Below are 14,391 nucleotides of genomic sequence, written 5' to 3'. Positions count from 1 at the left end.
ACAGCCTAAGTGTGAGCGCCTTGCTCTGGCAGCCTAAGTAACAGTCCAAACTCCATCTTCAATTTCCAAGTCCAAAAAAACCCCAAATAGACCAGTTTGGTTCCATTTATGAGCCTGGCCTCCCAGCACCTCTGCATCTGTTACTCACACACTTGTTGGCTCTGCCAGAATCGTTTCAGAGGACAGGTCAGTAACCTGCCTCTCAGGAGCTCTGCATTCAGAAAAAAAGCTTCATACTGAGTTCAGAACCAGCTTTCCTCAGGCAAGGGATCCAGAATCTCCAGCGAGTTCTGCTTTGCAAATGGTATAGCTCCACAAGCTCTTCTACCACTTACCCACAGCAGTGCTGCTCCCCAAGCCAGAGCTTATCCCACTTCCTAGTAGGGAGTGCAGCCAGCACAGAAGCAACTTGTGCCTGGATGGACAGTTTAGCTCTATGAGGAAAGACTAAGCAGGGTCTAACCATGCAAATCCTGCTCTCCAGCGAGTTCTGCTTTGCAAATGGTATAGCTCCACAAGCTCTTCTACCACTTACCCACAGCAGTGCTGCTCCCCAAGCCAGAGCTTATCCCACTTCCTAGTAGGGAGTGCAGCCAGCACAGAAGCAACTTGTGCCTGGATGGACAGTTTAGCTCTATGAGGAAAGACTAAGCAGGGTCTAACCATGCAAATCCTGCTGCATTTCAGACTCATTCCTGCTTCCACTGCCCAGTGTGGTGTGTGGTTATCTGCTCACAGCCCTTTGCTCAGCACTTCAGTGTTTTGAGCCTTTGGAGAGAAGGCTTAGTAGGGGGAAGAACACCTGGACCCTCAGCAAGAGGTCAGCTTGGGCCTGGGTAGGATGGGGAAAAAATCCAAAATGGCAGATTGGCAGTGGTGATAGTGAAAATGGTTGAGAAAATGCTTAAAGCATCTTCTCCTGCATCACTCAGAGGAAGATGCCTGTGCTCCCTGCCTACACTCCAGCCTGTGCTGCTCAGAACTGAAGAGCTCTATTCCTGACAGGCACAGGGAAGGACAGGAGGCCTGAGGGAGTGAGAAGTGCACAGGAAGGATGTAAGCTATACCACCTTCAGCCTGATTTAAGCAGCAAGCTTCAGCTCTGCATAAATTCCTGATAAGAACAGTCTCAGTAAAATCAATTCACATGGAGTATACACTAAGGAAGCAGTGTAAAGCTCCAGCACAGAGCTGGAAGCAAATCCTGTGAGTCCTCTGGATCAGCCCAGTGTGACAGTGAGGGAGAGTCTGCCCTCTGCCTCCCCCTCTGCAGTGCTTCAAGCACAAATCCAAGGGAAGAAAGAACTGCTTTAACCCACCATGACCCAGAGCTCGAATTCCCCAAAAATGTGCTCATAACAAAAGGTGTGTTAGTGTTTACAGCCTGGCCACAGCTCTGTGGGCATGCTTTGAAAAAAACGGACTCACAAAGTCAAGTATCCAGCAACTGCTTCCCTTTGTCTTGGACATCATTAGTGGCAACAGGAGAACAGTTTGCAGCACTGGAAGATCACAGGGGGTTTTCCTTAGGATGGCAAGGAATGTCCTGACAGACTTGCAGTTGATCTCTAATGCACTATATGGAGCATTTTTGGTAGGGTTTCTCTCTCTTTTTTTTTTTGCTTTGTAACAATTGCACAGTTTAAAAACCAAACATTCTTAACTGATGCACTGGTTGTTTTTCCTTTCAACAAGAGCCCTTGTGTTCAGAGTTAGGATTTGTGCAAGCAAACTTGCAAAAATATTTATATGGCTGAGTTAGGAAAAAGGGTTAAAGTTAAGAGACAAGCTGTTGGATCTAACAAAGACCAAAACCACTAAGTGTAAAATTCAAACAGCTACTTCACTATCTATAAAAGGGTTTTATGGGATGGGGTTTTTTTGCACAATTGCCAGTTGAATATGCTGTATTGCAGTCAGCTGCCACGGGCGAGGGTCCAGCCATCACATCCATTTGCTTTTCATCTGTTGTGGCACTACCTGGAAATCATGGAGCTGGAATGAGACTGGCTAGAAGAGGTGGTGGCAGCACTGAGCTGGGAGAATCCACTGTGGCTTGATTCAAGGCTGGTCATAGATCCCCTGCAATACAAAAGAAAGTGGTTTTAAGCTTCAGAACGTACAAAGATTTTTATTTCTGCTCTGTGTCTATATTGTATTTGCACACAGACTAAAAGGCAAGTAACAGTTTTGGTGCAGATACCCAAAAGCTTTTCTGCCTCACCACATGAAGTATCAGGGAACACTGCACACCTCAGAAAAGCCAGATGCTGTTCAAAGAGATCAAGAACTACTGGCAGTCAAGTTTATCAACTGGCAGGCAACAGAACTGACTCAGTTCTGTTCTGAGTTGCAGCCCTTTCTACAGGGCAACCTGCCAAGCCCAACAGCTCACACAAAGCTTTCAAAGCAGAACAAAGTGACCAGAGATGATTACCACGAGGTAACTAATTAACCCCTTGTATACATTAATTGCTCTCAGTGCCAGTACTGGCTGACTTTTTTGTTAAGCTCTATGAAAACACAAATCCTCACAATTTACTTGTGTTTAAGTAAACTTGACACTGACTTGATCATCAGAAAGGTTTGGCATTGGCTGACCTTGCCCAGACATACCTGAAATCTTCAGATCCTATCACTTCTGTATAGTACATCACTTTACATTTGTGAGAGGAGACCTGCAGAGATGCCAGTACATCATCCACACGAGGCAGGTTGGTTGTAGCACAGGCAGGCATGTTGTGGAATTTCCACTGCAGAATATAGAAGCCAGGCCACCTGGTCACATGGGAGCCCTGGAAGGAGACACAGCAAAAATTCCAAGTTAACTTTTTTAATAAAGGCTTGAAATTTCTTTTCCAAGTTTAGAAAAACTGCCTACATGCTCATAATTTTTTTCCCACAACACCAATATTTGAGCTCCTCAGCCAACTGGCAGTACTGGGTGATTCTCCCCACACAACATGGGGAACAGCAGTGGCTCCTCAGGCTTTTTGACAGTCTGAAGGGGTTAGGATTTAAATCTACTGAAAGGACAAAGTTGTGGTTTAAAACAATATCCATTTTTCCATTTATTTTCATTAACAGCTGTCACTTGAGACAGTGACAAGGGCAGTCAAGGCTCCTGCCTCACACAGAGTGCAGTTCAAGAGATCTTTGCCCATTTGTCCAGTTTAACACTTAACTAGGTGACTTAAGGAACTCCTTTTCCAGAGGCTGTTTGGCTCTTATTTCAAGTCAAAAGGAATAGCAGTGGCAGAGTGTGACTGTTACACATGCTGCATGTAATAACAAATTTGGTTTATTAAAGGACAGGTTGCAAATGGCACAAAAAACTTCAGGAACCTTGGCCATAGGGAGCTCCTTACAGTGCCTGTTAGAGGGACAAAGACACAGCAGCTCAGTCTTAATTTCCAGACTTCTCTCATGGCTGAGGGAAGGCACTGTGAAATTCTCTGTTTGATTCAGGAAATAACAGTCAGAATTACAGCACAAAACATCTTCTGCTACTTTCTGGATGTGCACTTCGTTCAAGGTGGCTTCCCTAGATCCCTTGCTGATCTATCTCAGTCACTACTGGACTACTGCAACTTCCTCTCTCAGGAGAGCCCACGTAAATACTATCCCTGCAGCATCCAGCCTGGAACACAAGCTGAAATGTCGGCCAAAAGGAACAGACAGCCTGGAACTGAATCACCACTCAGTCGTCAGTGCCTGTGAATGGGAACAGGCAGCTCTGGAGCTGCTCTCCATCTGCCCCCACACGAGGATCTGCCTGGCTCACCTGCACACTCTCCCCTTCCTTGCAGATGAGGGGAGACTCCACCATGCTGTAATCACGCCCCAACTGCCAGATTTTGTCTATCAACTGGACATTGTTCCCGCCAGGAGATGTAATACTGTGAGCTCCCAGAGAGTCCTTTTTAGGAGGCTGTGGAGCTCTTTTGGAATGGAAGATGTTAAAAACGATGTCACCCTTGCACACGTCAAAATCCCATGTGATCACTGATGAGGCATCCACAATCTGAATGAGAACCTGAGGCAAGAGAGTCATATTAAGCAACAGCAATTTGCTCAGTAAAGGCAAACTCCTACAAGAAAAAGAAAAAAAAAAAAAGACAAAGCACAGAGCTTTCTGTTGCTGGGTTTAGTTCTGACTATTAAAAAGGCACTGCAGATATGAATTCCCTCCTGATGGGGTGCCTTTATTTTAACACATGACTTTCAGAAGCTCTCAGGCAGCTTCTGAGAATATTGTTTGCTTTGCTTAGAAGGATATGGCTTTGAATACAATGAAAACCAGTGATATCCTCTAAACAGCAACCAGATGACACCAGCAACAGCCACAAACTTCAGCTACTAAAGCATCATTATGCACCAGAACCACAGAGGAGCAAGGTGGAAGCATGGCAACTAAATAATTGAGCTCCACACCACTCTTGGTCCAAGACAGAGTCTAAAGCAGAGGGCAGAGATGAAAGCAAAGGGCAGGCTGCAGCCATACCTCGTGTGGAGCTCCTTTGAAGACACTTGCAGACTGGTAGATTGTTTCAGTCCAGAGCTTTATGTCTTCATTTTCCAACTCTTCTGCTGTCCGGTAGAGGGACTTGGGAACCAGCCCACCCTCTGGTACTTCACACTGAAAACAAACAGCCATTAAACATTAGCTCCTGTGACCATCCCCACCCTGTCACTGCCACAGAAACAAAAACATTCAGCAAATGCTCTGAAGAATGAGATGCAAACAGAGTCTCAAAGTAATTTTATAGCTTGTACATCATACATACTCTTTTTTCTTTTTTTTTTTTTTACAATGATCTGATTTAGGTGTTTGCAGAATTGGACACCAGAGAAACAGCTCTTGTACACACACAACAGCCAGGAGCACAGAAAATGACTGTGCAAATGTTGTAGTTCTCACTCATACCACCTTACACTGAAGAAAGATGTGAGCCACTTCAAAATCCTGAGCAAAGTGGCAACAGCAACTCAGTCTAAAGACTAGAGCCTACAGAGACCTGAAAGAACTAGGGTAGCTAAATTTAAGCACGGATAGTGGGGAGATGCAGCAAGTTTTCTAACAGGTTAAAGGGTATTGCAGCCAGGAAGGTAACAATTTTGAAGCTACAACTGCCTCAGTACTGGAATTGATTACACAACTTCCCTAAGCAATCTTGTTTCTTCAGAAGTCTCTAGCAACAAAGTTAGACAACTACCTGATATGGGGTAGGTTCCATAGAAGTGTCTGGGGCAGAAGTGTTTGATAACTGAGTTACAACAGAGAACTGAAAGTATCTCAGAGAAGTAATTTTTGTTCAAATACCCAGAAGTGAAGAATAAGACACAGACTCTGCAACTGCCTGTGACTGGCAGGAAATATTGCAGCAATTTGCTTTCTGGTAACATTGACTTCTGCTTACTTAAGCAGTGGATTTTGCCAGCTTAGAGCTCCAAATTAGATAACAGTGAAAACTACTGCTGCAGCAAAAAGCAGCCCACTGAAGATAAACACATGCTCTACTCCAACACATCTAACTGTACTCCATTATAATTTGAGACTGTATGGGAACAGACACAGATGACTTTACAAGAATGTTACAGAAATTAATACAGAAAGTGTACAGGGGCTTAAAACACAAGACTGAGATTCTATTTTAACACCGTTGAGTTCAGAAAAAAAAATAAATCTAAGTGTTACTGTGATGGAGATTCCAGAAAATGCCTGAGTTGCATTCCTACACCACAGTCCCATCACTGTTGTCAAAAACACAACAGGGAAAACAGACCTGACTTATCAGCAAGATATTAAAATGCCATGTTCAACTGACACCCAAAGTCTAGGCAGCAAACAGCTATTAAGCACATGACAAGGGTCAGAGAAATTACAATGCCCTGCAGTAAAAAACAGTTTTTCTGGTTTGTTGGGGGTCAATGCACACCCTGTGCAAGGAAATCTGGCTGTGTGTTGAGCCCTGCTAGCAGATGTGCCACACATTTCCATGGGCTCCTTGTGGTTTCAGTTCTTTTAGGTGACACAGACTCTTTTGATGGTGACAGCCCTTGCTCAGTGCTGTGCTCTGCTTGACCTTGACAGGTAACAGACTATGGCTTTTAACTGTGCTTGGCTGTTTTGATAAGCTATTTGATACTCATCACAGAGAAGCATTGTATTACTCTTTTTAAAGTGGATCCAGAAAACACCACTAAGCCTGGACTCCTACATCATAGCCCCTGAATCCAACCTACACTAGGAAACACACTGTGCTTAGAGGCCTCTTTGCTTAGAGTGGATGGGAAAAATAACACACACACATCCCCCCTCAGATAAGTTGCTCTATGCAGTAGTTTATATTCATACCATGCACTCTCCACCAAGGAAATCAGGGATAATTTCTTTATCGATGTAATCCAGCAGCCCCCCAGGACCCTGGTAGTCATTTCCAGCATAAATAAGGAATTTCTTTCTAGTGTTGTCATCAATGAATGGGCTAACCTACAAACAAAGAAAAACAGAATAGATCAGGCTCTCACATTTTACTCAAAGCCATTTTGAAGCAGTTTGATGACATCAAGTGTTACCACTCTTGTCACACAAAGTTCATACTACAAAGAAGCCAAATTAACCACCTCTGTAAGCAAGTTCTTAGGTGGTGTTTTTCAATCCATTCCAGGAATCCTGCATAAAAGACATGTTTCCAAACAATGCCATTTCCTGCATATAAAGACTGATGTCTAAAGTGCTGTTACAAACAAGTGTGTAGTAGTGTACTGAGAGTGCTGAGTAATAGCTTCAATTACAAACCTACCAGTGTCCAAAGAACTGGGAATACTCGAGGTGCTCTTAGGATAAGAAGACGACCCAAAGTCTCAGGGTAATTAGCTTCAACCACCTCAATGATCCTCAGCAATGCTTTGACACCAGGTCTCCATAAATGCCGCATGTTCAAGCCTTCCAGATCTACTAGGCAGGTCCAAGAGCTGAATTTGAGAAAGACAAAAAGAAAAATCTCAATAGCATCAAAATTCTGCTTTCTTTCACAAGGGCTAAACATCCTGAAATGTGTGGGTCCCACTGCATGCTTTGGTTTCTTCTGGTTAACCTCCTTGTTTTGTGCTACCTGTAGACACTGGAGTTTAAGGTCCTGTGCCATGATCACTTTGTGTATCATGCAGATTCACCCACAGATATTTTAGACTTTAGGGAAAGGCTCATATGAAGCCAAAAAAGATCCTGTCAACAGCCAGCCCCAACATTAAACCATTGCTTTCACTGGGAGATCAATTAAGTGGCCACACTGTTGCTGTGGAACAATTTAACATTCACAGTGCAGATTTCCTACTAACACAGAGCAGTAACAGTGCCAATACACGTCAAAGCTAACTCTGTTGTCAGATCTCAGTGAGGGAAGCTTTTTCTATAGGAAGAGATATGTTCTTAATACAAACTACTGAGCTTCAGCATGTGTTTCAGTTAGTTTCCAAGTTCAGGTCTCGCCCTGGGCACGAATTCAAGATTTACAGCTGTGTTGCACCAGACAGCAACCATTACATTATGCATAAGGCTGCTATGAAACAGCAAACCCTTCTTTGTTTCACTTTAAATGTTTAATATGCAGCCCTTTAGGATTACAGCTACAAATGAAGATCCAGTAGGCAGCACAATTTCAGTTACACACATGAAATCTACCCCTTGGATTTGACCCCCCACGGGGAGCCAGGACAGCGAGTTCTGTACCAGGATAAGATAAGCAGACATACCACACATCCCTGCACCTTAGATTAAGGAAATGAGGCAGAAGTTGAAGAGAGTCCAAGACACATGGTATCTTTTTGGGCTGGCCCTGCATTCATTCCACACCCTTAAATGCATTTTGCAGATAACGCTGTCAAAAGTGACCCCTATGACTTCAAGGTGGCTAGCAAGCCATTTTTGACTGAACTTCACATGAAGTCATGCCAGGACTTGGAAAACTAGTCCCCGGGTTTCACAGGAACCACATGACCTCACCTTGGATCAAGTACTGACTAACCACACATAATAAATGGAGAATGCAAACAAGAACTGAGTGTAATGAGCCTTGGTGTGAACTGTGGATGAACAAGTGACATGAAAGCAAAACCTGAAACTACCAGAAAGGTTATGCATAATATTATCACGGCCTGATTTTTTGGCAGCCTATACTGATGCCTGTCTATAAAATCCCCTAGAAACAGCAATGGGAGTTAGGCTGCATTGTTTTGCAGACACACAACAACAAGAGAGAGCAGAAGGGTAACAGCCCCAAGTAGAACCACCATGAGCTGAGACTGACACTGCTGGGGCAGGTGTTGTGTTTCCCTCAGGTTTCCCCATGCACATTCCCTCTAGCACTAAGTGGGGAAGCTCTCAGTTAGCTGTACCTGTGCTCGTAGCTGCATGTGAGACACAGCCTACCCTTTGCTTGTTCCACTGCCTGATGTTCCCCCCACGCACACCATGAAAGCGAGGAACACCCAAGAGCAGATCCACATGTTATTTTACCTTATTGGCCTGCCAAACACTTTTGTATTCTCCTCACATCGCCTCAGTCCTTCTTCATTTATTGAAAGAACCTGTACAAGAAAGCATGTGGTTTAGAGAAGAGTCTCAAACTCAGTAGGTGGGATAACGAAAAAACAGTGTTTATATCCAAAGACTAATTAAAACTACAAGATCAAACCAGCATAAACTTTTTTGCCCTCAAAGAATGGACTAGAAATCACTAGATTTATCCCTAATTACTCAGAAATTAAAGCCCTTTTTGAGATCACAGAAAGTAACCTTGAAACAGAACTAGGGCAAACAAAACAAAATTTAGTATCTGCCTAAAAATGTCAGTGGAAGAGAAAAAGTAAAATCCAGTCCCTGTTTCCAGTAGTTACTATGGCTGTGACTGTCAATACTAGGAGTCAAAAACAGTTAGTTCAAACCTGGAATCCTGCCAGCCTTCTGCTTGGAAACTGAGCAGATTCACAATAACACAGTCTAAGTGATGCCTTTAGAGAAGGCAAAACTACAGGCAAGCACTTTTCCTTAAAATTATTCTTATCCTTGGAGTACAGAACCGACAAAATCTGAGTGTGGCATTTTCTCTCTGCACAAATGCAGAGACTTCAGTCTGAAGCACTGCACCACTGCAGAAGAACCTGTGAAAATGCTAACCAATAACTCCAGGAGCTGCCAAGAGCTATCTATGCCTTTCCAACAGCAGTTTGCAGTTGGAAGGAATGCAGAAGGATCAGCTACCAGGAGCTTTCAGATGTATTCAAACCAAAACCAGACGGCCAGAGAGTACATCAAAATACCCAGAGCGATGAATGTTCTGGCAGAGGAAATTTCTAAATGAAAATATCACATTGTTAGCAACTTGCTGCCTACAAAAATACTCACGTATCGAAGCAAAGCCTCTTCCCCCAGCGCTCGCACTAGGCCTTTGGTGTCCATCTGCCCCAACCTCAGAACGTACAGTGGGCGACCATCTGAGCAAAGAGACCAAATCATCAGCGTGACCCTTGCTTTGACAGCAAGAGAAACCTTAATTGAGCTAGTTTTATGCTAAACTTCCAATGGAAACAAACCCTCATCAGTTAAAACTCCCCTGGAAGGCAAGGAACCTGGAGCAGATGGCAACATAAACATTACCCTGTGCAGCTACAGCAACAGATTACCTGCAAATGAACTGTAAAACTTTAATGGAGACATCCTGATGCAAGGAGAGCTCCCTGAATTGCAAGGAAAGTTCAAAGGACTTCGAGAACATTGGTACACACAGGACCTTGGTATACACAATTAATGACACAAGATTATTATTAGCTTCCAGGACAGCTCAGACACTAATGAGCTGAAGTTTCTCCTGTAACTGCAGAGCTGAGAGCTGTAAGGCTGCTATCACATGTGATGCAATACTGCTCAGGAGAGCTCACAGCAATCCTTCTGGAAAAGCAGCTACGCTGAGCTCTGGGAATTGAGGACACGAAGTGTTAACCCAGAGCTTTGCTTTCTGCAGTGTTTGCTGGAGTCACACTCTGTCACTACACACTCTGCGGAACTGGCACTCAGCCTTGCTTACGCAGGTTAAGGCTGGTGAGAACAGATTCTGCTCCAGAGATCAGCTGGACCCTCTGCATTAGAGCTTTGCCTTTCCACAGTCATCTGGCTGCATCCTGGGGCACCTGATGCTGGCCCGGATACCAAGGCATTAAGCTTAATTACTGTGTTGGCTGAATTTGAGAATCAAAGCTTGCATTTCTGGCACTTCATAATAGAGCTCGTTGGCCAAAACAGCTCCCAGCCTCCTCCCAAAGCTGTGATGTGCTTTTTAAGTTTTGTTTCATCTATTGTAGCACACAGGCTAAAGAACCACCAGCTTATAGAAGGGAATATGTTAGGACACAAATAAAAACAAAAAAGGAAGGTTTTAACAGAAAAATCTCCCTCAAGTCCCACTGTATGTGCAGCTACACTCTCCTCCAACAGCTGCAGGAGAGGTATCAAATTAAGCCCCCTGGGACACAGGAACTGTCAACATACACTATTAAAAAAACCTAACAAACAACCAAAGCTGCAGAGTCAAGGCAAGTTATTTATTTGGCAAAGACACTACCCCATGAAAGTTCACAGCATTTTGTGTTTTATCAGGTGGACAGAAAGAAAATGTTATTTTAACATCAGCACACACTTATCTCGGAATGTACTGTTTAGCTTAAGAAACACTAAACAAAAACTGCTATTAAGCTTCATAGCAGGTTTCCCTCCCTTCCTCCCTCACAGATCCACATGCCTCCAAACCCAAACCGACAGTTTACTAACTCTGGTCCACCCAAATGACACATGGAGTGTCTCAGCTGACAGTGCTCTATTATCACTGTACATTTTATATTCCATTAGAGCTTTGTGATTTTAAAAAAGACATTAGATTGCAGCACTCCTGTCACAGTAAAAGCCACTCAGATGTATATAAAACTCTGCTACTTGCAAGCCAAAATAATAACTTTTATTCTTTGGCACTAATAGCTCATTCTAGACAACACTCTTCATAATCCCTGCTGCCTTTGCTTTAGCACTGAAACCCATACAGCATTCAGCCAGCTAGTTTGGCACATTCAGTGTATGTAGGAGGAAAGGAGCAATACTAGAAAAGGTTTAAAAAAAGAACCTACCACTGTCAAATTTTAAATTATAGAGAACTGCTCGGTTCTGAAACCGTGTTTCCATTATTGACAAAGCCATGCTTTACTTGTGGGCATGCTGCAAGAGAGATCAAAGGAACTGGAGGGGAAGGGAGGGGGCATGAAGTTCACCACAAGACTGAAGCACTTCTCAGAACAACATTAAACAACCCTTTGATGCATTCTGTACCTTTCTGCTCACTGGCAGGACCCAGTTATGTGCTATTGACAGTGGAAGTCTTTGCAAAGTAAGGACAAGGAACTGGCAGAAAGCGAGAACTTATTCACAGGTATTTTCCCCTACAATCTTTACAAGCATATTCTTATTTTCCCTTTTCTCACCTTGAGGTCTGCCAAACCCAAAGCAGCAGGGAAGAGCCAGTCAAGCTCTTCAGTTTTACAGTGATTAAACTTCTGCCCTGTCCTCCCTGTCTCCTGGCCACTGCTGCTGACAGCTTCCTGTCCTGTTTCATACACTGCTTGGAACAGGAAGAGCCAAGCAGAAACAATGGTGCCTAGTGGGAAAAGACTCAATCAGAACACAGATCGCTCACAGTGAGAGATCATTTCCTTATCTAAAGAGCCCAGCTTGCCTCGAGCCACAAATTCCAACACGTTTCATTTCTATGTAGGTATTAGCAACAAGATCAGTGCAGGATAAAGCAGAGGGATAGGGGAGTGTGTCAGGCAGAGTCGTCTGTGCTGTAGAGATCTGGCTGTGGCTTACCATACAAAGGGAACACAGCCAAAGCTGCTTCTCTTCTTAAATAAACCTGCTCTATTTCATGATTTTGCAACATTCCACTTCTCATCATTAAGCTGACTGTAATGCCAAATAAATATTCATTTATGCTATCAGCAGACTCAGACAACATGAGAAATAAATTGATTACAAAGATATACTTATTTACAAACATCTTTTAATCACTGGAGGAGCACACTCAGCATTTGCCTAACACCCTTGTAAGCATCTCAGAGCACTACAGAAGCGCAATTAATCACTTTTTTTTAAGCTCCTGGCAAAGCAGGCTTAAATAAGTCAGTATTAGTCACAAAGACTATGATCTAGGAGTCTGCCTCCAGCAGCTAAGGAGCTGGCACCATCACTGGAACAGGCTGCCCCATCCTGGCTGGATGGGGCTTGGAGCAACACAGGCTAGTGGAAGGTGTCCCTGCCCATGGCAGGGCGTGGAAGGAAATTATTTTAAGGTCCCTTCCAACCCAAATCACTCTGTGATTCTACAAATTGAAGTGTCTTTAGTACGTAACAGCTGAGAAGTTCTAACCATCTTTTCAGTCACCTCTAGTTAACAACTATCACCTTTGATTCAGAACATGAAAAGGCTGTTCAACACCCATACCTTTGTCATGGTGATGCCAGCCTCCTGCATAGTAATCCTGGAGTACTTGTGGAGGGTTCCAGGTGTCCAGAATGTAGTCTACCTGGTGCTGCTTACGCCAGGTCAGTGACTGGCAAAGGATCTCTCTTGCTTTATCGATGTTGAAGTCCCGGGCACGCAGAAACCTCAAAATGTGCTCGTCCTTTGGGATCTATGAAAGTAACCAAACCCAATGTTGTATTCAAGGTTTGAAACAAGAACAGCAAAACAAAGATCAAAAGGTGAAAAATGTGCAGCCCTGCACCAATGCAAGAGGATGGTGTGTAACACTGGAAGTTAGTCAGGGAAATCAGTCTTTGTCTGAAACAAAATCATGAGCCCTGTTAGGTACTGCAGCTCCCCTCATAAGGGATATCAAAATTTCATGAACTCTAATGTAATCATTTCCACCTGTATGACCACACCAAGTCAGTCCAATTTAAATAAATCAGAACAGAACACAGACAGTATTGCCTTGTTTAGTAAGAGGAAGCTGACACACACATGCAAATCACAAGCCACTGGAAAATCCCAGCCTTGTTATCAGTGATTTAACAGGTCCTGTTGCTTCCCTTCAGTACTTGAGACTATGATGTTTGGCCAAAGCAAACAAATGCAAAAATAAGGTTATTGTAGAACCAGGAAGACTTATAAAACTTCTGTTATTCCTCTGTGATGGTTTAACTGACATACTGAAGGGCCGTTGTGCCAATAACCACTAAGGCCCCTCAGCTGACAAAGTCAGGTGGACAGTCACAACCAACTCCTTCTATTGCCACTGCATGGACTCGTTTAGGGTTTGACCCTGGAAGGTCACTTCACAGAACAGTCAGCCACAGGGGGGTGTGGGAGAATGCTTCATCAGGTCCACCTTGTACATCAAACGTTCTGAGCCACGAGAGACCACCAGGAACTTACTTTGCCTTTGTGTGTCTCCTGCAGCCACTTCCTCAGGCGAATGAGGCAGCTCTCCTGCATCGGGGTCAGGTCCCCCAGGTACCTCTTGATGTAGTCTGCATCTAGCTTGTCTGAAGAGAGATGTGCAGGGGATTAGAGTGGGCCTGAACTGACCTAAGCAAAGTAGCAAGTGATCTGATATGCTATCTCAAGCAGACGAGCAGTTGCTGTGATCTGCACAGTCAGAACTGAATAAAGCTTCTTGGAACCAATGAAAAGATGAGCAATGCAACACAGTCATCTCAGTCGCAAACTGAGAGGATTAATTCTCTGTCTGCAATTAAGAAAGGAGAAAAAGCAGCCATTTGAAAAAGCATTTTGCCAGTATATTCAGATTCATCAATCCACAGCACCACAGGGCTTGCTGCTTCTTAGAAAAGCTAAGAAAGCTTAGAAATTCCCTTATTCATAGACTCCTAGAATTCAGGGGTTGGAATGGACCTTAGAGATCACCTAGTCCCAGCCCCCTGCCACCTCCTCACTAGATCAGGTTGCTCAAGGCTCATCCAGCCTGGCCTTGAACACTGCCAGGGTTGGGGCAGCCACCACATCCCTGGGCAACCTGTGCCAGTGTCTCACCACCCTCACAGTAAAGAACATGTTTCTCACATCCAACCTAGGCTTTCCCTCCTTCAGTTTGAACCTTGTCCTATGTATCCCTTGTCCTGTCACTGCAGTTCCTAAAACAGTCTCTCTCTGGCTCCTTCAGATACTGAAAAGTTGCTCTGAGGTCTCCACACAACCTTCTCTTCTCCAGGCTGAACAGCCCCAACTCTCTCAGCCTGTCCTCATAGTGGAGATGCTCCAGTCCTCTTCACAGCTTTGTGGCCTCCTCTGGACTTGCTCCAACAGTTCCATGTCCTTCTTA

At 44.1% G+C, this 14,391-nt stretch overlaps 1 protein-coding gene across 1 annotated transcript; it reads right to left on the bottom strand.

The window, feature by feature from the left end:
* Nucleotides 1-1,392: 1,392 nt before the first annotated feature.
* Nucleotides 1,393-13,594, bottom strand: SEC14L1 (SEC14-like 1 (S. cerevisiae); the record flags this gene model as incomplete). Its single annotated transcript, XM_009079591.1, has 10 exons — nt 1,393-2,082; nt 2,617-2,795; nt 3,785-4,036; nt 4,505-4,639; nt 6,359-6,493; nt 6,807-6,978; nt 8,522-8,592; nt 9,410-9,498; nt 12,549-12,738; nt 13,485-13,594. Coding segments are annotated over 10 exons (1,439 nt in total), but the record flags the coding sequence as incomplete, so codon positions are not given.
* Between the last annotated feature and the right edge of the window lie 797 nt (nt 13,595-14,391).

The sequence above is a fragment of the Acanthisitta chloris genome, unplaced genomic scaffold (genome assembly GCF_000695815.1).
Source record: "Acanthisitta chloris isolate BGI_N310 unplaced genomic scaffold, ASM69581v1 scaffold28047, whole genome shotgun sequence".
NCBI lineage: Eukaryota > Metazoa > Chordata > Aves > Passeriformes > Acanthisittidae > Acanthisitta > Acanthisitta chloris.
The sequence above is the reverse complement of the archived record's forward strand: the minus strand, read 5'-3'. Positions and strand labels throughout refer to the sequence as shown.